At 33.7% G+C, this 27,924-nt stretch overlaps 1 protein-coding gene across 2 annotated transcripts in view; it reads left to right on the top strand.

Annotated features, from left to right (window-relative positions):
• Nucleotides 1-27,924, top strand: part of NADK2 (NAD kinase 2, mitochondrial) — a 46,575-nt gene extending 18,651 nt beyond the window's left edge. Inside the window, exons 6-13 of one of the 2 annotated variants that reach the window (XM_069492114.1) lie at nucleotides 1,383-1,519; nucleotides 8,464-8,542; nucleotides 11,739-11,804; nucleotides 13,132-13,227; nucleotides 19,498-19,553; nucleotides 20,317-20,370; nucleotides 22,891-23,014; nucleotides 25,757-27,924. In XM_069492114.1, coding sequence (XP_069348215.1) covers nucleotides 1,383-1,519; nucleotides 8,464-8,542; nucleotides 11,739-11,804; nucleotides 13,132-13,227; nucleotides 19,498-19,553; nucleotides 20,317-20,370; nucleotides 22,891-23,014; nucleotides 25,757-25,895 — 751 coding nt within the window. In that variant the 3' untranslated portion in view covers nucleotides 25,896-27,924. The remainder of the gene's footprint in view (nucleotides 1-1,382; nucleotides 1,520-8,463; nucleotides 8,543-11,738; nucleotides 11,805-13,131; nucleotides 13,228-19,497; nucleotides 19,554-20,316; nucleotides 20,371-22,890; nucleotides 23,015-25,756) is intronic. The other variant, XM_069492115.1, reaches the window with a different exon arrangement.

Genomic DNA, 27,924 nt, shown 5'->3' with positions numbered 1-27,924 from the left:
TAAGTATGTAACATTAATAATGCTGTTAAAAACAGAACAAATCAGATAACATTTGGATAAATCCATAGTTGTAACAATATACATAAAAAGTAATGTGTTAGCTGAGTCACAAACATTCAATTTACCTTTTCCTAGCTCAGTTGGAACTGGAGAGAAAGCCTGACAGATGTTACTTGGTCTATAATGTACTTGCAAATAGAGGTTTTTCTCCTTTAGTTAAAATAGAGGCCAAGTTTCTACTTTCTTAACCTTAACTTACATTTCCTTATCAGTTTCGTAGAAAGATAGTTAAAACTGTTGCCTAAAATTGAGTGTTCAAATTATGAGATTTTATATTTTTTATCCTCACATCCTATCCAGCAATGATTGAAGGTTGGATTTAATCCAACCATGCTGAGATTCCTGGTGTCTCTGTCTTACACATTAAGTATTCCTTAAGCAGCGGGGATGGGTTTTTTTTTCGTATTTCTTTTACTTAATCTGTTCAGTGGTCAGACCTTCATGAAAAGAGGAAGGTGGAGGGAAGAGGTAAAAAGGAGTTGGCTAATTATATCTAAGAGAGCTAAGTTGGACTACTTTTTATTTTCTGGCTTGGATTAGATTTTATGTAGAAAGCTTTTTCTCCAGGTATTTGTATGGTTGTATTATTAATAGATCTTCTTGTCTTCTCTAGAATCATTTTATTACCAGTGATTCTGGTTTCTAGGCATTTCAGAAGTTTGGCAACTCTAGAAATGACTAATTTATAACCACCAAGTGGAAGTATATTTTTATTTTTGTATAATTATCTAGCAGAATCTGTCCCATTGGCTTTTGGTATATCAATTGTTGGTTTTGCAATCAACTTAACCTGATTCTTTTTTCCTTTTATCAAAATGTCATTTAAATTTTTAGGTATAATCAAAAATGTTATATTTGTTATTTCTTAATCCTTTTTTCCTTTTCTTGTATAAAAAATCCCATCATTGCAAAATTTTGGGGGAGGGATTTTTATCTAATCCAACCACCTTCACACAGTATTATTTTAATTTCAGAATGCTTTCTTTTTTATATAATATTTTTTGCAGAGCAAAACACAAGCTATATCTAGCTCAGTATCTTGACCTTAAATTAATGGGTTCTTGACAAAGAGTTTAACTTTAATTCAAGTTACTTGGGAGATCTTTTACATATATATTAGATATTTCCATTATAATTGAAAAGACAAACATTCAAATCTATCTTTGAGCAGGAACCTGTGGGTTTTAGGTGTTTGTGGAATAATTTATTTATGGAATAAATCATTTTTTTATTTTTCAATTTGGATAAATTATTATGATGTCTAATCCTTAGTTTAATTTATTCTATTTTAATATAACTTGCTGTTCCTTCTTTTTCCTAAGGTGGTTATGGAGGCAGCGAATCAGGTTATACCTTGAAGGGACTGGCATAAACCCTGTTCCTGTGGACCTTCATGAACAACAACTAAGCTTGAATCAACATAGTAGAGCCCTTAACATTGAAAGAGTTCGTGATGAAAGTAGGTGGATTGGGAATTAGATGTGTTTGGGGCAATATTTAACTTACAGTTCCTTTGAGCTCTAATTGTTTAAGGTAATAATTTATAATTATTTTTAATGCCACTAGCAACACTTAAGAAAGTACAATGAACTACTTCAGTTGTAAAGTTTACGATAATTAGAATCTGAAGGAAGAAATATAACATATTTCTAGAAGAAATGTTTCCTAGGACAGATTTGAAAACTAATTGATTAGGGAAGGATTATAAAATATCTGACAAGATAACTGATGTTTTTAAAAAAATATTCTTGGCCTTAATCTTTGAAATGTCAAAAAATAAAAAGAAAGCAGTAGAGATAAAATGAACTAATCTGTGGAAGATTTCATAATTATACATTTTACATAGTTATACTTAAGTATATGAAATAAATTTGTTGGGAAATTTTGCATCCCAGCCTTAAGATTTGTGTTTGAAGTATTTGTGTAAGCTGCTAAGGGAATATTAATTAGCATAAGATGATTTACAGCTTTTTTTGTTAGAAGACTAAGGTGAATTCTCAGTTTTGAGCTAATTCATGGATTATTATTTAGCTGTATTTTCCTACTTTTTCTGTAAACGTAGGGCTCTCATGATGCAAAAAGATGCCAAGAGAAATCCTAAATATTTGTGGACTATATAAAAAGATATTTTTTTCTCCTGTGTTTTATTTTCCAGATAAATTTATCAGGAAAAGCTACTTTTACGTGTCTGCTTTGTGTCTCTGTTCTCTCATGGTACCTGATATTTATATCTGTTTCTTCAGAGTTTTTCATGGTGACTTATAGCTTTATAGGTTACTATGTTCCTAGTGTGTTCATGTCATGTTTTAAAAATTCTCCTCCAAAGAAAATCATTTGGTTTTAAAAATCTTTTAAGAAATTGTATGTACATAAATTTCTATTATTGTTTTTGAAAGTCTGCAGTAACTATTAAGATTTTAGGATCACAGCTAGAAATTTTACTTTATTTCTGACTGAAAAAAGTTAATGCTACTGCCAAAAGATGATAGATTTGGCTCTTTTCACCAATGGTCTTATAATTAGGGAAGATGTAGGTTGGTCTATAAAGAGTCACTGCTCAGTTTCCTCAGATTCATTGTATTTAGTTTATAAACTAAGTTAATATTTCATATATAGAAACAAAATTATGTATAAACTTAGTAAATCATGGCTTAACATCCAGGATGTTCACATATGATTAATGGTAGTCCAGAAAAAGAATAGAAAAAATGTTCAAAATAAAAAAAATAATATGAGAAAATTTCTCAAAACTCAGGCAGAGGAAACACTTCAAAAGCACAGGCAACAAAAATAGTCAAGTGGGACTATATTAAACTAAAAAGCTTCTGCACAACAAAGGAAACAACAGAGTGAAGAAACAACCTATAGAATGGAAGAAAATATTTGCAAAGCATTAATCCGACAAGGGACTAATATTAGAATATGCAAGGAACTCAATACAACAGCAAAAAAATAAATAATCCCATTAAAAAGTGGGCAAAGGCTCTGAATAGACATTTCTCAAATGAAGACATACAAATGGCCAACATGTATGTTAAAAAATGTTCAACATCACTAATCATCAGGGAAATACCAATCCAAGCCACAATGAGATATCATCTTTCCCCAGTTAGAATGGCTATTATCAGAAAGACAAAAAAAATAACAGATGCTGGCAAGGATTTGGAGAAAAGGAAACTGTCATACATTGTTGGTGGGAATGTAAATTTGTACAGCCATTATAGAAAACAATATGGAAGTTTCTCAGAAAACTAAAAATAGAATTAGCATATGATCTAGCAATCCCACTACTGGGTATTAATCCAAAGGAAAAGAAATGAGTATATCAAAGGAATACCTACACCCCCATGATTATTAAAGCACAGTAGCCAAGATATGGAATCAACCTAAGTGTCTATTATCAGATAAATCGATAAAGAAAATGTGGTATATATACACAATGGAATACTGTTCAGCCATAAAAAGAAATGAAATCCTGTCATTTGCCGTAAGATGGATGTGGAACTGTAGGTCATTATGTTAAGTGCAATAAGCCAGGCATAAAGACAATTAATCACATATTCTCTCACTCATATGTGGGAACTAAAAAGGTTGACCTCATGAAGGTAGAGAGTAGCATGACAGATCCCAGAGGCTGGGAATGGTGGAAGTGGGATGAAGAAAGGTTGGTTAATGGATATACAGTTAGAGGTAAGGAACAAGTTTTAGTGTTCGCATGGTAGAGTAACTATAGTTAATAATTTATTGTATATTTGAAAATAGCAAGATTTGAAATGTTCCCAACACAAAAAAAGATAAATGTTTGAAGTAATGGATATCCTAAATACCCTGTTTTGATCTTTATACATTGTATACATGTATCAAAATATCACATGTACTCCATAAATATGTATAGTTAATTATGTATCAATAAAAAACTTCTTAATAATTTAAATTAAAAAACTTAGACGAGAGTCTTTGAATTGAAAGGATCCACAAAGTGTTTAACATACTTAATGGTAAAATCTTCCACATCAAGATAGAATACTAGTGATAAAATAGCTATTGCAAGCTTCCAGAGAGGAGGAGGAGGAAGTGGTAGTGGTAACTGGAGCAGGTTATTTTTTGTACAGTCATCCTTTGGTACCCGGGGGGCAGTTTCAGGACCTCCCGCAGATATCAAAATTCACAGGTGCTCAAATCCCTGGTATAAAGTGGCGTGGTATTTGTATATAACCTATGCACGTCCTCCCCTATGCTTTAAATCATCTTTAAATTACTTACAATACCTAACACAACAAAAAAGTTGTTATTTTGTATTAGTTTTTATTTGTATTATTTTTTACTGTTTTATTGTTATTTTTTACTTTTATTTTGCCCAAATATTTTCAATGTGAGGTTGGTTAAATCCATGGATGTGGAATTTGCATGTCCAGAGGGCCACCTGTATAAAGGATCTGGAATCTGAATAGTTTCAGATTTCTCTGAATACCAACACAGGACATTGCTAAATAATTATTCCATATCACTATTATTATTTTTATTAGTAGTAGTATTTACAATTATATGATACTTACCATGTCTAGGCACTATCTTAGAAGGCTATTTTTGTTAGAGGGTTTTTTTTTTTTTGTGTGTGTTATTTTCTGAGAAAAAAATCAGACATATTTCAAGGGATATCCTATATTTCCTATTTAAATTCTCTTCAAGTCGTCAGAAACATTTCCTAGGAAGCTTCCATCTGGGATATTTGAAAGTAGAAATAGGTTTGGGGTTATAAATATACTCTCATGTTTGATCCCTGATTTAACTTTCTAATTTAGAACAAAAGATTGGAGAGAAAAAAAATCCTGTTCTTCTTTAACCTATCAAAAAAGGGATGGCATAACTTTAAACAAATAAATTTTTTCATCTTATGTAGTATAATCTATCCTGAATTAGGTTTTATTTGTCTACAAGTTAAAGAAGAATTTTACTTTTCTTACCAGTATACTTTCAAAAGGAGAACTTAGGGGTGATTTATTTTCTTCTTTAATCATATGAACTAGTAACTTTCTTATTTGCAAGGCTGGTTGTATTAATGTGGAGAGGTGAACTGGTTTGATAACAATCCTGGAACTCAGGGACTTAATGCAATAAACGTTTATTTCTAACTCATCTCACTGTCCAAGGGTGTTCAGGCAACCCAGATTCCTTTTACATAGTAGCTCCTACCATATTTTAAGGCTTCTGAGTCTTCTATTGGATACTCTGTAGCTTGTGGGGAGAAGGCAGAGAACATAGAAGATCTTAAGGGAAGTTTAAGGAGCCAGGCTTTTTCATGACTTTTACCCACATTCCATGGTCATCGCTAGTCACGTGGCTCCACCCAATTCAAGTAGACCTGGAAATATGGTCTAGCAATATGGCAGTGAGAGAGAATTACACGCTGTAGCAGTCTCTGTCATTAGTATCACAATTCTATATTTAAAAATACAAATAATTTTTCTCTTGGATAGAAAATTGTTAATTGGTCGAGTCTTTTTTTCACATCACATTGCTGCAAGTTATAAATGAATGGAGTTTTGTGATTACGTAAGGTTTAGTAATCAATTAGCATGAACAAAAATGCAACCAGAATTATGATTCATGAGATTTGAAACAATTTTATTCTCTTCCTCATTTGACAAAGGTATTAAATTGAAATTCAGGCATATGTAATAAAAATGTAATATGAAGAGGAAAATTAGGATAAGGGAAAATGGGAACAGAGGTAGAGAGTCAAGATCATATAAAAGAAAAACTTGAGTTTGATTGTGAGAGTTCAGACTCACTAGTAATATTCAGTGAATGCCTACTGTTGAGCATTTGTAGAAAATCTGTGAGGATGGTGATCTAAAACAAATTCCATTAGTAATTACCTTATGTAAACAATAAATTTTAGCTGTTTACATTTGTAAAACTGTCAGGTATGAGAATGTAAATACATGCAGTACCAAATCAAGACAGCCAATTTTAGTTATTAGTGCAGTCAAATTTGATTAAACACACCAGATCTTTTTATAAAGCTCTTTGTGTCAAGTTCTTTCTACTGTACCATGAAGTTGAGCTGATAATTTAGGTAAACAACAAATGCTCAAAGGATCCTTGGTATTGTAATAACAACTTGTTATATTTGAAAGAATAGTGGGTTCCCGTTAGGCAGTTATAATCTAAAAGAAATGAGAAAAGTATAATTAATGTTCAATAATAAGCATATAAACAGAATAATGTAATAATCAGGCTACCAAGTCAGAGGAGAATCAGTGATTGTGTTGATGACAGTGGTAGTTTTATTTGTGTATTCATTATCTACTGTATATTAGGTGTCTATTGCTGTATAAGAAATTACCCTAAAAATTAGCATCTTAAACATAAATATTTATGATCTTACAGATTTTGAAGGTCAAGAATCAAGGAGCAGCTTAGCTGGTTAGTTCTGGTTTAGGGCCTCTCAGTGAAGCTGTCTGCTAGGATAGCACTACTGAAGACGTGACTGGGACTGGAGGATATACTTCCCAGCTCATCACATGTCTGGTAGCAGGAGGTTTCAGTTCCTTACCATGTTGGTCTCTCCAAAGGGCTGCTCACGAGAAATTTTCCCTCAGAGCAGGTGATCTGAGAGAAAGAGAGCAACCAAGGTGGAAGAAACAGAGTCTTTCCTAGCCTAATCTCAGAAGTCACATGCCATCACTTCTGCCATGTTCTGTTGGTCACATAGGGCAACCCTGGTATGATGTGGGACAGAGGATATATATTACAAGGGTGTGAATACCAGGAGGCAGAAATCAAATCACTGGGGACCATGTTGGAGGCTGCCTGCCACAACTAGGATGGACTTTTTTTTTCTTTTTTTTTTTTTTGAGACAGAGTCTTGCTTTGTTGCCTGGGCTAGAGTGAGTGCCGTGGCGTCAGCCTAGCTCACAGCAACCTCAAACTCCTGGCTCAAGTGATCCTCCTGCCTCAGCCTCCTGAGTAGCTGGGACTATAGGCGTGAGCCACCACGCCCGGCTAATTTTTTGTTTCTATTTTTAGTTGACTGGGTAATTTTTTTCTATTTTTAGTAGAGACGGGGTCTCGCTCTTGCTCAGGCTGGTCTTGAACTCCTGACCTCAAACAATCCTCCCCCCTCAGCCTCCCAGAGTGCTAGGATGACAGACATGAGCCTCTGCACCCGACCCAGGATGGACTTTTAAACACTGACTTAGGAGAAATTGTGGAGGGGACAGAAAAGTGAACTTGTCTCATGGTACTTGCCTAGTGAGAGTTACTGGAGTGTAATAAATCTGCTGTTGGTGACATTGAGAAGATGGAATTGGCATTTCCAGTTGGAAGCTAATAAAAGATAAAAATAAAAAGTAAAGGGAACCATTTGAAGGGACAGTCACAAATTTGAACCAGATAGCACTGGAAATCCTTTGGAGGCTTTTTTTTTTTTTTTTGAGACAGAGTCTCACTCTGTTGCCCAGGCTAGAGTGAGTGCCGTGGCTTCAGCCTAGCTCACAGCAACCTCAAACTCCTGAGCTCAAGCGATCCTCCTGTCTCAGCCTCCCGAGTAGCTGGGACTACAGGCATGCACCACCATGCCCGGCTAATTTTTTCTATATATATTTTTAGCTGTCCATATAATTTCTTTCTATTTTTAGTAGAGATGGGGTCTCGCTCTTGCTTAGGCTGGTCTCGAACTCCTGAGCTCAAACGATCCGCCCACCTCGGCCTCCCAGAGTGCTAGGATTACAGGCGTGAGCCACCGCGCCCGGCCTTCTTTGGAGGCTTTTGTGTGATGGAGTGATGTTCAAATAATCATCAAGGAAGATTACTTAAACTGTGCAAACAACCTTATAGATTAAGAACAGAAGATATTTTTTAGGAGTCATGAAGGGAGATGCCGCACTGTTCCTCCAACGCTGCTATTGCTGAAAACACTCGAGGTTTTCTATTTGAAAAAAAAAAATCTGGCTTCTTAACATATCTGGTTTGGTTTCTAACACGAGCCATGCATGTAGTTTGCTGCTTAACTCCAAAATGGCTGTCCTTTGGAAGTATTTGGTCAGTTACACCTCTGAATCTTCCAGGGTAAACTGAGTTAAGTGTGACAACAGGAATCCTATAGGATGGATAAATATGTTTCATCATACTTGGAAAAATTGTTTCAAGAAGAATTAGGTTTATTTTGAAGAGATAGAGGCTTCATTGCAGGTATATGGTTAGGTGACATGAAGGTTTATATTATGGATACTTGAAGAGATAATTTACGTTAACTATACTGAAGTATATGATTCTATTAAAACAAGTTTTTAATGTTTTATAGAATTTTTATCATAATATTTCTAGAATTTGAGGACCTATCTTGGATTCTCTCTCTCTCTCTCTCTCTCTCTCTCTTTTTTCTCTCATTACCTGCAGGGTCTGAGGCTTCAGGACCACAGCTTTTGCCAGTGAGAGCACTAAATGAAGTCTTCATTGGGGAGAGTCTATCTTCCAGGTACTTTTAAACTGGTGATCTTGAGTATAGAATTTAATGGTTTAATACTTTTGGATATTCATATTCAATTTCTACAACTTAAGATTTGTGAATAATTAATATTTTATAAATAGCAATTAATTATTTACTGAAATATTTCCCAACCTTTATACATGTTAATACACATTAAGGGGAGAGAATGCTCTGTGACAAAAAACGTTTGTGAAACCCTAGGTACAATAAACAAACCCTTATTGTTTTTTTTGTTTTTCTGTCAAATCCTTTCTTTATTTTTTAACTGAAGTTTTTTTTTTTTGGGGGGGGTTTTTTTTTTTTTTTTTTATTTTATCTTGTTATGGGGGATACAGAATTGCAGGTTACATATGTTGCTCCTGTACCGCCTTTCCCCCCAAACAAACCCTTATTGTACTAATTCCCAGTGCCTTTAATCTGTTTATATAGGTGCTTATAAATGTGTTTTTTTAATTTTAATTTTTTTTTTTAGAGACAAGGTCTCATTATGTTGCCTAGGCTGGCCTTGAACTCCTGGGCTCAAATGATCCTCTCACCTCAGCCTCCCAAGTAGCTGGGACCACCACTGCACCCAGCTTAGAAATGTTTGAGAGAGTGATATACTAAGCATATATTTGCAATTGATATAAAACTTTTATAGATAGTTCATGTTAAAATTTCCCCATTAATTGTCTTAGTGCTCTTTAAAAAGCTGATATATTTGTTTGCTTTTTTATCCAGGATCCAATTAAGGATCACACATTGCATTTGGCTGCTATGGCCCGTTAGAATTAATTAAGAACATTTCCTTAACTTTACCCCTGTTTTGTCATTAATGATATTAACATTTTTGAATGGTCTAAACCAATTGGTTTGCAGAATATCCCTTATTTTAAATTTGTGTGATTTTTTTCTTCTTTGCATGATAAGATTTAGACGAGGCATTTTTTTTTTTTAAAACTAGTTTTCTTTTTTTATTTCAGCATATTATGAGGGTGCAAAAGTTTACGTTACATATATTGCCCTTGTGCCCCCTCCCTCCTAGACGAGGCATTTTTGACAGGAATTCTACATAGGTGATGTATTCTTTTTAGTGTAACACATCATAAGGCAAATGCATTGGCAATTCAACATTATAACCATTATTACCATAACTTAAGGTTAATGCAGCTCCTCATTAGGAGCATTTAAATGTATGTGTTTTAAATTTGTTTTGTGGGGCTTGAATATAATTTAGGCTTAAATTATTGTTAATAAAATTTCTTTTGCAAAACTTTTTTGTGGAACATAGTTACCAGCTGTAAAATGACTACTATAATGTAAAGTTATTTTAACTCTTGGTAGTACTTTAGTTTGATTCCCATTTTTGTAGATGTCAGTAAATTAGGGTCGAAGATTATAGATGAGTTTTATGTCTCACTTTCCTGCTACCAGAACCATGTGATCCTTTGAAGGCCATATAGTTGATTTCCTAGTTTACTCAGAGTTCCATAAATTCTGAAATTTTGTTTGTTGTAAGTCATTTCCTTTCATAGAAGTTTAATTTTATTGAGAAAATTTGTATTAACACATTGACTGCCACACTAGAAAAAAAATTTTTTCCCCAGGGCCACGGTATTTTATTAAAACAAAACAATCCTTTCTAATTTGTTATTTTTTATTGTTTTCTATGTGTGAATTATATGCAATGCAATCCATGTTTTTAGAATTAAATTGTCAATATTAATTGTAACAGTGAGAATTTAAACAAGTAAGATTTTCATGAACCAACTACAGGGTTTTGCTTTCTGACGCCCTGGGCTCAAAGCTAGTCTGAGTTAAATACAACTTGCATGGCAGTCAGTGTGTTAACTGAAAAAGATAATCCACATTCTAGCCAATGACTTAGCTCTTACAGTATTGAAAGAAACAAAGCTTGAGTCAACAGAATTATTTGAATAATTTTTTTTACTTGCAATTATTTTGTTGTATATAATATTAAATTTATTCAACAAAAATATATTGTGCACCTGCTATGTGCAATATGAGAGTCTCTAGGGATGTAATGATGAGTAAGGTAAAGGTAGTGGTATCTTAATTTTTTGGAGGGTAATAAATATATAATTTTAAAATGTTTAAAATTCTTCAAAGAAATAAAATAAAGGAAAATGGAAATACAGTAAAGTGTAAACATATTTTAACACCAGCAAGACTTATGCTATATATAGTTTTTTCTTTTGCTGCATATCAAGTTTGAAGCAATACAGAGATGAATAATAGATGCTATTATGTGATAGAAGATAGAAGGGAGAAAATGTAATTCTAATTACTGATATAATTTAGTTATTATTGCTAAAGACATAAGATAGAGAAGAAAGCAACAACTTTAAATGAGATTGGAGAAAGTCTAATAGATGACAAAGGTAAAAATGCTCTGTGAGTTTACTCTAGGCAAGCCATTTATGGCTTATTTTATTCTGTTTGTGTATTTTAAAGGTTGTATGGTTAACTGCTAAGAGCTTTTACTAGTGTTGCTTTATAATTTGTACTTACTAAAAAATTAAAAAACTTATAAAGGGGAGAAAACTGGGATCAATTGATAGACTTTTTGGGAAGTCAGTGAAGTCTCATGAAGGGATTTTAGATTGAATGCTTTTATTTCCTGTGGCAGTAGTGATCTGGTTTATCTCCTAAATAATATCTGATGCTGCTTCTTTTTGTGTTCTCTGATGTCTTACCTTATATCTTTACTAAGATAAGAACAACAATGGATTGGCTTCTGATGCTGTTGAAAATGGTTTAACTACTGGAGGCATTAGAACTTATTTTTAAGGATCTATGATCTAGACCTTTAGGCAGAAAGGAAATGAACACTTATTGGATGCCTGCTATGTGTCAGGCACATATTGTGTACGTTATCTCATTTAGTGCTCCTAGCAGCCCTATGAGAAAGGTAGTTGTATTTTCACTAAAATTGAGGTTTGGAGAGTTCAAATAACTTGCTCAAATCATATAATTAGTTAGTATCAGAATTATAATATAAACCCAGTATTTCTGATTCCAGGTCCTGTATTGAGGCTTCATTATGCTCTGAAAACTTAAGTGCTTCACTTGGAAAATACGAAGTGCAGCAATATTATTCCCGCCTCATTTATAATGTTCTTAGATTTAAGAACATTTTAAAAGCCCAATTTTGTTTTCTTTTCTCCTATTTGTTCTAACCTAGAATGTCTTATTCTTGGGCTGTAGCAGTGGACAATTTAAGAAGAAGTATACCCACTCTAAAGGGACTGTGAGTTTTATTGCTGCCTTAAAAAAATAATTTCCCTGAAACAAAAATTCTATGAATTGACTAATCTTGATAAACTTGCATGTGAGAATGACACTAAATTTGCTCATTGTTTTGGGCTCAGCATCTCTCACCTGACCATTCTTTCTCTTTACCTCTGCTTCTACCCACTCCCCACTTACCTCTAATCTCTTTTGTTTCTACTTGATTCTGGCATAGTAGCAGCCATTTCTCTGGATTTGGCTGGCTTGTCTGTACATACTAGGCTCCTAATGTGTGTTTTCTAGGAAGATACAACAAAGCTATGAAACAGACTAAATGTGAATAGGCAGGCTATCTTTTATAAGGAATGCTGACTTTAGAGAAAAAATGAAAAGGAGTATATCATGTAAAACATTCAGAAATTAAGAGTTTACAGGTAAAATTGAAAGGGTTAGAATAAGATAAATTATCTATAGTTGGTTAGTGTTTTCAAGCATGTCTAATAATTGTCATTATTTTGAAAAGCTGTATTTTATTAAGGGTTTATTTTAAATTTTTTATTTACTAGAGAAAAATAATCCAGTGTTGATCAGTGATACCATTATTTTAAGATGGAATTTACAAAATAGGCTTTCGCACATTTCAAAAATTCTTTGAATAGTTATAAATCACTTATGCATTCATAAAGAATAGTGTCATTTTTGCTGGTTTTAGAAAACCCATTTGATTTCATATTTATGAAGTATTCTGAGAAATGTAAATCTCTTAAGAAATTATAGTTCTAATTTTATTCCTAGTTTTGTCCACTAACCCAGTATTGGTTGAGAATTTTCTTTACAGCTTTGTCTAATCTGTTAGTTTACACCAATTCAAAAGTTACATATAATTTAAGCAACAAGAATCTAGCAGAAACCATTGGTAACTTGAAGAATTAGATACAGATTTAGCTATATCAAGGCCTGGCTACCAAGAATAAAACTAACTTAATGATATTTTCTTTTTTTGGATTCTGAAATGAGGCTCTGTATGTGTTAGACTCCATAAGGGCTGTAGCAGCAATGCTAGGTAAAAATTTGCAAGAAGCCCCTGTTTGAAATATTAAAATATTGATAGAAAGGAGCATATAGATCAGAAAGGCATGTAGACATGCAGAAATTTTTTTTCCTTCTAACTTTTCCACTTAATCAATATTGGAATTAGCACCATGATGTGTGTGCTTACTAAGCCAGATATTTCTTGGTCAAGCTTGACTGACTTAGATTTCATTAGTTCTGAAGAAGACTATGTTTGTCTTATTTACCTTGAACCATAAGTTCAGCAAACACAGTTTTATATTCTCAATTCACAGGGCTTCCTACTATGAGATTTCAGTTGATGATGGTCCATGGGAAAAACAGAAGAGTTCAGGGCTCAATTTGTGTACTGGAACAGGATCAAAGGCCTGGTGAGTAACTTGGCATGTTGCTTATCAAATTTTGTGAAATATTTTAAGTAATGTAAGTTACTTGATGTCTCATATTGGTGCATCCAGCCTCTGATACTCAAGAAGTAGCCTGGTGTTATGCAGGTTGGTCCAGTTTCTGTTTCACTTATAGACTGAGTCCAGTAGTCCTGCCTTGACTTCTTGGATTATAGCCACAGGCTGGATTTGGGCATTATTTGATCATTATTGAGCGTTAGGTTTGTAAGGAAATAAACGGAAATGAGAAGTGGTGTGGGACTATGCATTTCTTAAAAGTAAAAAAATATTTTAAATAATAGTAAAGAAATGAATACAAGGTACAATACAAAAAATAGGCTGGAGGTTTGTGCATTACAGGCTTAACCGGAGGTAACGTGGGACATCCTGGGTATCCTGTCTATTCTATAACCTTCCTCTGGGTAGTTTCTTCTACTTCTTGGGACATACATACAGATGCCACCCAAACATATCTTCTCTCCTGAGTACAAACCCACATTCTAAAATTACTACTAGATAGGGTGTTAGTAGTACTTCAAATTCAACACATTTAAAACTTTAATTTATTATCTTTAGTTTTTCTTTCTGTGTTCCCTGTGTTGCTTAATACCATCACTATTTACCTGGACTTCATGCTCTAGAGAAAAACATAACTTCTCAAACCTTGCTCTTACCTTTGAGTCTTTCATTCTTCATATCTCCCCTCTACACATTGCAGTCTGTGAATCCTGTTAATTGTGCTTCTGATTTCTTTGCCTACCTTTTTCAGTTTCTGCTGCTGTTTATTTGGTCCAAGCCCACATCCTTCTAATGAATATTCTTTGTGCCTCACCTTTTACTCTTCAGGCTGTCATTCACACTACCAACAGAGTAATATTTCTAAAATGTAAATAAATCTGACTAAATCTCTTCTCTGCCTTAAAACTTCCATTGACCTCTATGTTCAGATTGCTTAGTCTGCCATTTAAGATCCTTTAAAATATGACCTTAGTTACCTTACTGGCCTTATTCCTGCCCTACCTTTACCCCCACGGATCATTATACTAGAGCCACCACAACTACTTGCAATTCCCAACACACTCTTTGTTCTCGCTTGGCTTTTTGTTTTTGCTCAATGCAACTTCTTCCTGCTTTGAATGCCTGAACACTCTCCACTTTCTATCCACTGGCTGAAAAATCCAGTCTTCAAATGTCATTCTCCTTAGCAAATCTTTGTTAACACTCACTTCTTTTCATAAGGACAATGAATTAATTCCTTTTTTGTCCTTCCTCAGCACCTTTCTCATAGTACTATTATAGTACTTATCACATTATTGGTTCTCTAATATGCTAATACCCAACTAGTTTGAGTAACTTTAGGGATTTGATATGGTGATTAGAGGTCCCCCCCCCCCCCCCCCGTTTAGTTTTTTGTCTGCATAGCACAGTACCTAATACATATTCACTCACATCTTTTTTGAGTAAATGACTACATTTTCACAAATACAGCTAAAACAGTGCTTATCAAACTGATTAAATTTTGATAGTTTAATTTAGAATTTTATTTCCTACTTGTTCAGCATGAGTTCTTAAACGTCTTATTGTGGAAAATTTTAAATATGTATAAGAGTACACAAAATGGTGTAATGAATTCCCACATACCGATTAGCCAATTTCAGTAACTACCAGCTTGTGCTCAATCTTGTTTCCTCTGTACCCCTACCTATTTGCTTATGTCCTACATTATTTTGAAGTAATTTTCAGACATCCTACCATTTCATTCATAAGTATTAAGTAACTTTACATCTTAAAAAAAAAAATCTTAGTTTTAGCCAAATGATCTTTTGGAAAAAGTAAGTATCACTTAAAAAGATAGGTTAATATCTTATTTTCCTGAAGGTCAGTGAGAGGAAATACATTTCTAAAGTGACTTTTCCAATAATTGTTTGAAAAAATTAATCCTCTAACATGCTACAAAATTATTTTGTAACCATCTCATAAAGTTGAAAATGTTAAAATTAACAGCTTTTATTTATCATGATAGCATCTTTCCTACTGAACATCATATACTACTTGTTGAAAACTAGAGTGAGAATTAGAAACAGTTTCCCAGATTGTTTCCCTTTTCTTTACCCAGTATTCTCATCCATAAAAATGGGCAAAGTGGTATAATTGAAAAGAATAGTAGCCTGGCAGTTAAGAAATCTGGCTAAACCACTAACTATCTTTGCAACCATTTATAAATTTCCTTATCTGCGTAATGAGGGAAATGGAACAGATAAAATAATAAGATTACTTTATCTTCTGAACTTCTGTGATATTGTAAGTTTATATTTTATGCATTGTAACATAAGCTGTCGTTTATTTATTAGCCCCTGCTACTTTGTATTGTGCTAGGTACTTTTTATACATTAATCCTTATAGAAATCCTGAAAGAAAGTAGTGGTATCCCCATTTTATAAAGGGAGAAATTGAAGGTTAGCAAGAATAATAAATATTTAGGTGAAAGTCACAGAACTAGTAACTGTCAGCACTGGGAAAAAAGCACAGTATGCTTGACTGTAAAACCAGTGCCCTTTTCACTGACCTTATTGCTTGTGCCGCTTCACAAGGGAAGGTCAGCTTTTAAACATATGAGGAAGAGGGGTTCTGCCCTGTCCATAGAGGTCACACAGTTGAAGGATCAGTCACTAGGTTGTATTGAAAAATTATCAAGATATTTGCTAACCTTAGTGAAATAGTGCTTATACTAGAGGCAGCTTTTAGAGCATTCCTCACCTCCCACATACACCCTATAGTTGAGTCCTGTGTTGATGTTGCATTGAATAAGTATGGCTTAGACTAGAATGTCAGCCATCTTGCTTATTAAAGTCACCTGTGCTTTAGTACAGAGCTCTCTCTCACTAACTATATCCTATCCCTGCCACCTTGGTTACTCAGTCTCGTCTCTGCTCAGCCCCATGCAGCTTGTTTGCCTTGAATGTGTTCCAGGGATGAGGAACCTGCAGCCTTGGGGCCATATGTGGACTTCTGGATCTTTGAGTGTGGCCTCTTGACTGATGATTCTTTCTTGATGATTGCATTTCCCATTCATATTCTGTCCTTTTCTCTTCAGAAAATGCAGGGAGAGAAGAGAAGCCTAGGAGCCAGAGAGTCTGGGAGAAAGCTGTATAGAGAGAAAGCAATCTGTACATTAGTAATTTTTATTTTCTAACACTGTCATCTCTGAGCACTTTTTTTGTTCCAAGCTAATTACATTATTTTGTTTATATTCTCACACATATTCTGGAGGTAGGTGATTTTATTTTCATCAGTAGAGTATAAGAAGTCTCATAAGTTAACTGACTTGCCCAAAGCTTACGTGGCTAATAAATGGTGAAGTTTGGATTTAAATTCTAGACTTACCTTTAAACTGTAGACCTCTGAGGAATCACTGGAAAGAATAGATTAGGATAGTGTATTCCTTTTTCTCTTCTTTTTATTTTAATTCTTGATACAGAGAGGTTTCTTACATGACATTTTCAGTCCTTGCATTGAGTATGAAATGTGGAAATGTATAACTTAAAGTAAACTAATAATTGTAACAGATAAACCCCCAATTTGAGTGGTTTAACACAATGTAAGTTTCTTATTCTCGTAATGTTTGAAATGGATGTTCCTAGCTGGCAGGTGGCTGTCCTCCAAGTGGTTAAACTCCTTCCATCATATGGCTCTACTATCTTCTAAACATAGCTCCCAATGTTGCTGTGCCACAGGAGGAAGAGCATGGAGGGTCCCTATGGGGGGACCTATGGGAGGCTTAGGAGGGTCCCTATGGGAGGCTTAGGAGCCAGACTAGAAGTGTTGTCTATCATATCTACTCTGATTCCTTTAGCTAGAACTCAGTCGCATGTTTATATGGCAAAAGGGACTAGAAAATATAGCCTAACCATATGTCCAGGAAAAAAAATGCGTTTAGGGAATAACTATCTTATCTTGGCATTTTCAGAAATTCTTCCACAAGAGATCGGATATAAGAGTTGTATTACTTAGCAAGTGTCTGAATTGTCCCATTATTATCTCATTTCTCTGTCCAGTGTGGAACATGATTTACTCTATATGCTGGGAGAAGTACTACAGAGTAGAATCTCCATTTGTTTGGTTAATTTCTCCTTAATACTGTTCCCAATCCTCCTCCTCCATACACTGTGCTCTGCCAGACTTAATTAACGAAGAGAAAGTATTTGTAGGAGATGGAGTTTTAGTAGGTAGTTGATGAAGATATGATATTCAATTTTGTCTTTCAATTTTGCTGTCTTTAGTAGAGGTTATATATATATTTTTTTGAGACAGAGTTTCGCTCTGTTGCCTGGGCTAGAGTGAGTGCCATGGCGTCAGCCTAGCTCACAGCAACCTCAAACTCCTGGGCTTAAGTGATCCTACTACCTCAGCCTCCCCAGTAGCTGGGACTACAGGCATGCGCCACCATGCCCGGCTAATTTTTTCTATATAGATTTTTAGTTGTCCATATAATTTCTTTCTATTTTTAGTAGAGACGGGGTCTCGCTCTTGCTCAGGCTGGTCTCGAACTCCTGACCTCGAGCGATCCACCCGCCTTGGCCTCCCAGAGTGCTAGGACTACAGGCGTGAGCCACCGCGCCCCGGCCTAGAGCAAGTTCTTATGAGACTTCTGTTCTCTTAAATTGTCTTTACTTTAAGGAGATATTAGTCACTAAAATCTTTTGCCCTTTAACTATATATTTTAGTTCAATAGAACCCTAATAAACATAGTTTATTTGTATATAAATTTTAGGTTTAAAATAATGAGAATTCCTAAATAATCCAAATCCAATAATGTGTATGTTTAGAGGAATTAGAATTTAACTCATATGTATCCCTTGCTTTTGACATTTTCATTCAATGTTGACTTCTTGCCACGAGCCAGGTAGTACCCTAAGTGCCTTATATTTTGTAGTGTGTAATAGTAATACTAATGAGATAGGTATTGTGGACCTCATACTAAACATTAAGAAAGTCAGGAAACTGAAAGTATTTCGCTTTATACTACATAGTAAGTATGAACAAAGGTACAGAGGTAGGAATGAGCTTGGTATGGTTGGAATGTGAAATTGGGGGCAGATAATGGTGAAAATGGAATAAGCATGGGCCACATTTTAGATTTTTTAGCAAAGGGGTCTGGTCTGTGAATTACCTTAAAATTTTAATGTAAAGTTTTGTGTATCTGCATTGTTCTTAAAAGAGAGTATAAATTTTTTTGCATTTCTTCAAACATGAAGGGCATAGGGTTAGACGGCATAGGGGGAGTATCTCTTTGTGCCAAAAAAGTTAAAAGTCAGTGATTTAGATTTAGAGTTGTGTTGACTCGTTATATTATTCCTATTTATTGGAATTGTCTATTCAGGTCATATATGAAGGTTATGAGGCAGTAGAAGAATTCTAAATTACCTGGAAGAATTTAAAAAGAAAAAAAATAAAAAAACCCATTTTTTAGTAATTTGTATAGACCCCAGGACAGAGCTATTTTTAAAAGGTATCCATGTTTGTATTAATGCTTAAGTGGTTAAGCGAGGCATCATACATATAAACAAAAGATTTCTCACCTTCAAGGAAACTATTTTATAATTTAAAGAAATACATATGTTAAAAAGTACAAAAGGATATATAGTGAAAAGCTTGTCTCCCTTTTCTTTCATTCCCTGTATCTAGTACTAATCTCCAGATTCAACTGCCATATATATGTGTGTAGTTTTTTTCTTTTAAAATAAAATAGGGAAATAATATATACACTACATAATGCTCTTTGTATTTTAACTTAATATTTTGGTTATCCTTCTTTCTCCACACATATAGTCCTATTATTTTTAATATAGTGAGTAGCTGTAATATTTATTTAATCAGCTTCCCATGGATATATATGTGAGTTGTTTTGCTGTTATAAACAATGCTTCAGTAAATATTTTTGTACATATCTTTGTGCACTATATATGTAAGTATATTTTAGGATGAATTACTAGATTGAAGAATATATTCATTTTAATTTTGATAGTACATAATTGCTTTCCAACGGCAATTTCTGTATTCCTACCCATGTATGAGAATATCTCTTTCTCCATACCTATTACCAATATATTATTTATCAGTTTTTAACTCTATTCCTTTATAACTTGTTTCAGTAATTTCTAAGAGTTATTTATATATCAAGTAGATTATACCTTTTCATTTTTAGCATGATTTTAGAATTAGAACAAGAAAGAATAATGTGATTTTTGTTTCTAGGTCATTCAATATTAACAGGGTTGCAACTCAGGCTGTGGAAGATGTTTTAAGTATCGGTGAGTATCAAAACAGCTATTACAATAGTCTCCTCTTACCTGCGGGGAAGATGTTTCAAGGCCCCCGGTGGATGCCCGAAACCTTGGTACCAAATCCTATGCATACTATGAATGAATTTATTTTTCCTTCTTCACAATTTCACAGATAGATTTGTTCTTATGATAGATCTTAGCAACCTCAGTATATGATTTTGTTTAAGTTGAGAACTTTCACCTTTTCACCTAAAGAAAGCACTTTACAGCTTCTCTTTGACATATCTGAATTGCCAGCATCACTACTCTTGTGCTTTGGGACCATTATTAAATAAAATAAAGGTTACTAGCATACACAAGCACTGCCATACTGCAACAGTAGATCTGATAACTGAGTCAGCTAAGTGACTAACGGGCAGGTAGCATATACAGTGTGGATATGCTGGACAAAGGGATAATTCACATCCCAGGTCTGATGGAACAGAACTGCGTGAGATTTCATCATGCTACTTAGAATGATGTGTAGTTTAAAACTTATGAATTGTTTATTTCTGGAATTTTCCATTTACTATTATCAGATTGTGGTTATCAGATTGAAGTTCCAAAGGTAATTGAAACTTCAGAAGGTGAAACCTTGGAAAATGAAACCACAGATAAGGTGGGGGGGGTGGGGGGGGACCTACAGTTTATGTTATGAGTATAGTATGCTATATAATGTATATATGTTATTATATATTACCTATTATATGAAATATTTGATCAAGATACTTTCCCTCTTCTTTTTCAATAGCAAAACAACAAGGAAATTGGGGTCTTCCATTGAACAGAGAATTGGTAGAGAAAGGTCAGTGACATGTGGTATTAATCACTAACAGTTTAATTTAGTTCTATATCAATTTTGAGAATGATACTGTGAAGTGTAGTTGTTTAATTAGCAAAGGACTTTTTTGACTTAAACATTCTCTTAATATCCATTTGAATATATTTAAAAAATGTAAAGTTTACAGTTTGACTTTTTATATTATGATTTTTGTCAACCATAAAGTATAATTTATATCAGAGCAGGGCAACTGCAAACATGTCCTGGGAGGTAGGAAAATACAGGAAAACTCATATCTTGCACATAGGAAATGCATAATTAAATTTGGTGTGCCATTAATATCCTATGAATGAGATGGAATTCACCGAGCTGTGAATGCTGTATCTTCCCATTCATTCAAATATTCTGTTTAACCTTCTACCTAGTTTTGCTCAGTTACCTCAGGATTCCTTTAAGATAAATAGCACTGTTGGAGAACGGATAAAAAATTTAAAGACTTAGGTTCCAGTCCCAGATCAACCAGATCAGTTGATAGTGAAACTGTGGGCAAGACTGTGATCTTCTACTCCTCTACTTCCACAGCTGTAAAAAGAGAGGGTTGAAGTGGAGCCATCTAGCTGGTGCTTAGGGGTTCTTTAAATGTATTCTTTAAGTTTTGTTGTTTAAAAAATATTTAAATTCTTAAACTGAAAAACACAGTTTTTAACAGACTGAAGTCCACTCATCTAACAGGATCATTTTTTGTATAGACCTCAAATTAAATCTTTTCTTGTTATTTCTAATTGAAGAGTGTCCTAAAATATCAAGGTAAATTGTTAAAAAAAAATGTGTTTTTAGTTGCATCTACCTGCCTATGTAAGGATTTTCTCAACATATACAACCAAAACAAAATATAGACACAAAGTATAGATATTGACTCCCATAAGACTGCAGCTGTCATCCATAAACACAAATGCTTGAATTTGAGAGTTATCACAATAGCCTCATTCTTGTTGATTGTCTTTTAAATGAGTTAGCAATGCATTTGAACCTGATAAAGTATTTTAACAGTGTCAGTTTATTTTATATTTGTTATATATTGGATTTCCACATACTGGGGTGATGGGTTGCCCCTAAAATAGTTCGAAAGCAAGACTAGATCTCTGAAGTCCCTTTCAGCTTTCTAAAATGGATTCTATTCTCCTTCTCTCAGTTTGAGACCTAAAAGATTATTTTAATCATGGCTTATTGAATTAGCATTAAATCTGGAGCAAAGAAAGGAAAATTAGGCATATATAGTAATTGATTCCTGATTACATAATTTAACTTAAAAATATATATATATATAATTTATATACTTGAAATTTATGTCAGGTATATAAATTAAAGGTATATACAAAACATAGTCATTGATTTTTCTCTTAATAAACATACCAGAGTTTTAGTGAATGAATGTTTATTCCTTTGAAGATTTGACTGTTTAGAAGTAATAGTGATTGCCAATGGTGTAATCACTGGTATAGACATTTCTGGAACTACTGTTTTGAAGTTTCCTTCAGAGCTAGCATGTTTTTTGTGATATATCCCCACGAAGGCAAATTTTTATTTTTGTGGGTAAATTAATTCTTTTTAAAAAGAGCCAGTAATTCAAATGAAACTTCCATAATAGTTAAGGCTTCCTATTAATTAAGGTTATCTGACATTCTTACACTTTTTTTTTCTTAAACATGGTTATTAAATATTTTTATTTCCCCTGTGACATGTCACATATTTACATTATTTGTTAATTGTTCTGTGGTTGTTTGCTTTTTCTTTTCTTTTTTAATTTCAGAATTTTATGGGGGTACACATATTTTGGTTACGTAATTTGTTTTTTATTTATAGTTCGAGTCAAAGTTATAAGTCTCACCCAGTTAGTGTGCATTGTACCCGTTAGGTGTGAATTTACCCATCTCCGTGTAATTTATTTTAATATGGTACTCAAACTTTCTTTCAAGCCTGATTTCTTTGTGCAGTTGTCCTTAACTGATTTGTGCTTTGTATGCCAATCCTCATGTGCCTCTTGGTTAGAGGTCCTAAAGATTTCTAAAAATATCTTGAGTAATGGCAGTTTCATTGGAGAAAGCCTGTCATTGTTTGAGATTGCATTTTATATCAAGACTATTACCTTATAGTTATGAACTCTTTGATATGGTATTTTGGAAAGAACTTGGCAGGGGAATATGGCAACTCAAGTTCCTTTTTTGAGTGCATCTACCTAGTTCCTCTATTTTTGTTTAATTCCTTGCTTTGTAGTTAGTGGTTTCCCCCCCCAGTTGTATCTATTTCTGCTATATTGTGGGTATGATGTACATTTTTGTGGGCTAATCCAGAATTTAATTTTCATTTATAAGTCTTTTTCTTTTTTAATGGAGTATGTGTTGTGAGTTCTTAGAAAATTGCTCCTAAACAACTTTTGGAATAGAATTGCCTTTAAGTTGGGAGTGGCATCTATTTTTTGTTTTGTACTTCTCAGAATTAACTATCTTTTATTGAATGTGCTAATATTGTTTTTATTCTTTATAGTGACAAATGAATATAACAAATCACTGCTCTACAGTCCAGAAGAACCAAAAATACTTTTCAGTATTCGAGAACCAATTGCAAACAGAGTTTTCTCAAGCAGTCGTCAGCGTTGTTTCTCCTCAAAGTAAGCATCCTAGGTCTAACTTGTGGCTGTTTTCATTCTTTTCATCATTACAAAGCACACTTGGTTTTAAGATTATTTAATTTCATTAAATTCGCTCAAACTTAATCTAGCAGGAAAAGTAGAACCTGTAAAACTAATGAGATATGCTAACCTGGCTAAGATGATATTTTCTTTTAAACTTATTGTGTCATTTTAGAGAAGCTAAAGCTTAAATGAATAAAAGGGTTATAATTATTTAATTGGGTGATGTTAATTTGTTGGTTTTTAAAAAACGTATTAGGAAACAGTAGGATCAAATTAATCATTTTAAAAGAAGCTGATTAGAAAGCAACTTTTTTTCATAAACTATGGAATAAAAGAAGGATAAACACTCATATAAAGCCTAAGTTGTATAGCAATAAACCTTTAGAGTAGGATTCATTTCATTTCTTTTTTTTTTAATTTGTCCTGCTTCTAGAGAAGGAGTCATTTCTTTTTGCTTTTCTTCTGCCTATTGAATCTGCTTCAGATTTTTTTTGAGAGGATATATAAAAATGAATATAATTTCTTACTTTGTAAAGGTTGCCCAATATTCCAAACTAATAAGAAAACCTGTCATTATGAGAAAACAGCATCTATCTTATGGCAAGCAAAGACAGTTTAATTACAAACTACTACCTATACTGTGCAAATTTTCTGTTTATGAATATACAGTTGATTTTTTTTCCAGGTAAGATGCTAAGAAAACTCATCTTAAAATTCACTTTATGATTTGAGAGTTAATTTTGATTAATCAACAGATCTATACTCAGTTTGGGTGAGACTACAAAGACTCTTTCAAAGATACATACATACATCTTATATTTAAATTTTTGCTATATAAATAGAAGAATAGCTTCATGACTTTGGATGGAAAAGATTCCTTAAATATGTCATAAAAAGCACTTTAACATCAAAGGAGTGAAAATTGAACTACATTAGAATTAAGAACTGCTAGTAATCAAAAGACACCATGAAGAGGCTGAGCACAGGGCTTTACGCCTGTAATCCTAGCACTTTGGGAGGCCGAGGCGAGCAGATTGCTTGAGGTCAGGAGTTGGAGACCAGTCTGAGCAAGAGTGAGACCCCATCTCTAGAAAAATTAGCCTGGCGGTGGGTGCATGCCTATCGTCCCAGCTACTTGGGAGGCTGAGGCAGGAGGATCAGTTGAGCCCAGGAGGTGGAGGCTGCAGTGAGCTATGCCAGTGTCATTGTACTCCAGCCTCGGTGATAGAGTGAGACTCTGTCTCAAAAAAAAAAAAAAAAAAAAAACAAAAACCCCAAAAGCCAAAAAAGAGATACCAGTAAGAAAACAAAAAGAATGAGAAAAATATTTGCAGGACCTATATTCAGTAATGGGCTCACAGCCAGAATATATAGCAATTGTAACTTTAATATACCACTGTTAGGAATATAAAGCTTGGAAAATTGTATGGCAGTTACCAAATCTGAATGTAGCATATATGGTGACCCAGTAATTCTAATTCCCCTCCAAGGTATATATTCCAACAGAAATGTATGCACCAACAGAAATGTGTGCACCGAAAAACATACTCAAGAATATTCATAGCAGCACTACTCCCAATTGCCAAAAACTCAAAGGTCCGTGAATAGAAAAGTAAATTTTGGTGTTTTCATACAAGGGAAGTGTTTTCATACAAGGGAATTATTTTCATACAACATTGAAAATGAACTACTTTGCTACTACCACATGTAATAACGTGGATGAATTTCACAAACATACTAATGAGCAAAAGAAGCTAGACATCACTGTACATATTGTATTCTTCCATTTATATAAAGTTCAGGAACTGGCCGGGCACGGTGGCTCACGCCTGTAATCCTAGCACTCTGGGAGGCCGAGGTGGGCGGATCGTTTGGGCTCAGGAGTTCGAGACCAGCCTGAGCAAGAGCGAGACCCCATCTCTACTAAAAATAGAAAGAAATTATATTGACAGCTAAAAATATATATAGAAAAAATTAGCCGGGCATGGTGGCACATGCCTGTAGTCCCAGCTACTTGGGAGGCTGAGACAGGAGGATCCCTTGAGCTCAGGAGTTTGAGGTTGCTGTGAGCTAGGCTGACGCCACGGCACTCACTCTAGCCTGGGCAACAGAATGAGACTCTGTCTCAAAAAAAAAAAAATAAATAAAAAAATAAAGTTCAGGAACAGACAAAGCTATTAGTAGTGTTGTGATAGAAATTGGGATGGTGGGTATGCTTGGGGTGAGGGAGCAGAGGTAGCAACTGGGAGAGAGAGGGCAGTGAGGGAGCTTCCAGCAGGTTTGGGTAACACTTGATTCCTGATTTGGGTGATAATGAAACAAGTGTGTTCATTGAGCTGTTCATTAATAATCTATGCCTTTTCTGTGCATGTGTTATACTTAACTAAAAATTTTACATGAAAATAGTTAAACACTTGGTCAATACTTCAAATGCTAATAACTCAACGTTCCACCATATGAAAACAGCCTTTGAGTTCCATCAGGTCTGCACTTATTTACTGCTGTATGTTTAAGTGTATGGTACTATCTTGAACGTTAAAATTTTGATAATGTACCCATATATTTACAGTTACTAATTCTCTCATACTAAAGAACAACTTGATTTTTAAAATCAAGGCCAAATGATATGCTCGTTTAGATAAAAATTCAGGGCTTTAAATAACCTATTTAGAGTTAAGAAAACTGTTACTATTTAATGACATATTTCCTTCTGCTTAGGGTTTGTGTTCGTTCTCGTTGTTGGGACGCATGTATGGTTGTGGATGGAGGAACTTCTTTTGAGTTTAATGATGGAGCAATTGCTTCGATGATGATCAATAAAGAAGATGAGCTTCGAACTGTGCTTCTAGAACAGTGAAGGATTTCCTCATATGACAAATGTTGATTACTGGAAAAATATTTTTAAAGCAGAAACAGACTACCAGTCATAAAGCTACATTTTTTTATTATTGTTGGACTGGTTGCCCCTGTGTTCAAAGGTGAGAAAGAAAGTGAGATTTGTCTTATTTTGCTGTTATATTCAGATAGAAGAAGAGAAGTTACTATGTATGTAAGAAAATGGATGGACTAAACTGATTAGAATTGATACCAGTGAAATTTCTGTATTGCTTGCAACTGGTAACCAAGAGTGCTGATATCTTTTTAAATTTAGAGAGGCAGGCTTAAATAAAGGATTAAATGTTTAGGATTTGAAATTTAACTGTATAAGTGTTTTTTCCTTCCCTTGCCTCCTAACATTGTGGAATTGTCAGACCAAGCACATATCATTTGACTAGTGCATATTTTTTATAGTACCTAAAAATCAAGATTTTAAAAAATTTTGATGGAGAATTTTGATAAATTCTGACACTGACCTAATTGAAATAGGTAAATGTGTTTTTATATGTGCTATGAATTTTCTAATTTCAGAATACAGTGATGTTGTTATGACTATTGATTTAATATTTCAAACAATCATTTTTGAAATTATTTATAGATGAATGTTTTCATTTTGGACATTTATTCTGGTTAATTTCAACCATGGGTGAAATACATGTATCAGAACAAAATCATGATGCCATTACAAATGTATTAATTATCCAGTAGCTGCTTTAGGGTTAATTTTTTAAAAATTGTTTGAGTCTAATAGGTTTCTTCCAGCTTTAAAACTCTCTTAACATGGATTCAAGGCCTAAAAGGATGAACTGATTAAACATTTTGTATTAGGAGTTTGTTAAAACCTTAAAAAATATTTTTATCTAGTGTTAGGAATATTGTCCGAAAGAGGATGGATGCTTTAGTAAATATGTAAAACACAGTAGTTTTGGAATTGCCTTACTTAGTAATTATGGTGGTTTTCACTTAGCTTATATTCCAGGTTTTACATAATAGCTTTATGGGAATAAAATGTTATTATGGCTTTTCTTTTTTTCCCATTATGAGAATTCTTTTATTTTTGGAGGAAATTATTTTTTATCTAATTCTTGATCTACTTATGATAGAAACCTTAGAACTTTTGCAAACAACTGTTGTTGCATAATGAAACATTCGGTATTCTCATGCCATTTATTCCAAATCACATGTTGTTTTTTCACTTGCTGGTGAAAATTTTTGTTCAATCATTGACAAATATTTATTGAACACCCACTCTGTGCCATGTACCACTATGTCAGGTGCTGGATGCACATTGTATGAAACAGATTCTATCATTATAAAATTTGAGTCTAGTAAGCTGAAAAGTAAATTCTGTGAAAGTTAGGATGGATAGTCAAATTGAGTGCTCTTAGTTTTGCTGACATTTAACATGTTATCAACTTTTTTTTATAAGTGTTAGTGTACAAAGGTAATCTAGGTTTTGATGTATATCCAGAAGAATCAGTTTTTCTTTTCTTAGTTAAGAGTATATATGTAGACACTCAACAGCAAAAAAATTTATATGATGCATTAGATAGAAATAAAAATAATGGTTTCCCAGACCTTGGACCTAGTTTCTGGCTTGATTCTTTTTTAATGATATATATATATATATGTGTGTGTATATATATATATAAAATCACTTTACAAAAAAGTAAAATTCCAAACTACAGAAACTTACCTGAGAGATATAAAATACCTCCTTGAAAAAAATGCCAACTTCATCTTTAATCTTCAGAAAATCTTTGTCCAAATGCTACCATAGATCTGTTAATATGTAACATATTAATAAGTAACCTGCTGTGTACAATTGTTCATAAGCTGTATTATTTTAAAAGGTTTTAAAAATACTTAATGTGTTCAAATTGCAATATAATTTCTAACATTTTTGCTCTGTGGTGGGATTTATTTGTAAGAAATGAGAAGCAAATGATGTTAGAATAGCTAAAGTGTTTTTATGAATGAGTTAACCTTTTAATGGCAACTATATGTGA

This window comes from Eulemur rufifrons, chromosome 17 (genome assembly GCF_041146395.1).
Source record: "Eulemur rufifrons isolate Redbay chromosome 17, OSU_ERuf_1, whole genome shotgun sequence".
Taxonomy (NCBI): Eukaryota; Metazoa; Chordata; class Mammalia; order Primates; family Lemuridae; genus Eulemur; species Eulemur rufifrons.
The sequence above is the reverse complement of the archived record's forward strand: the minus strand, read 5'-3'. Positions and strand labels throughout refer to the sequence as shown.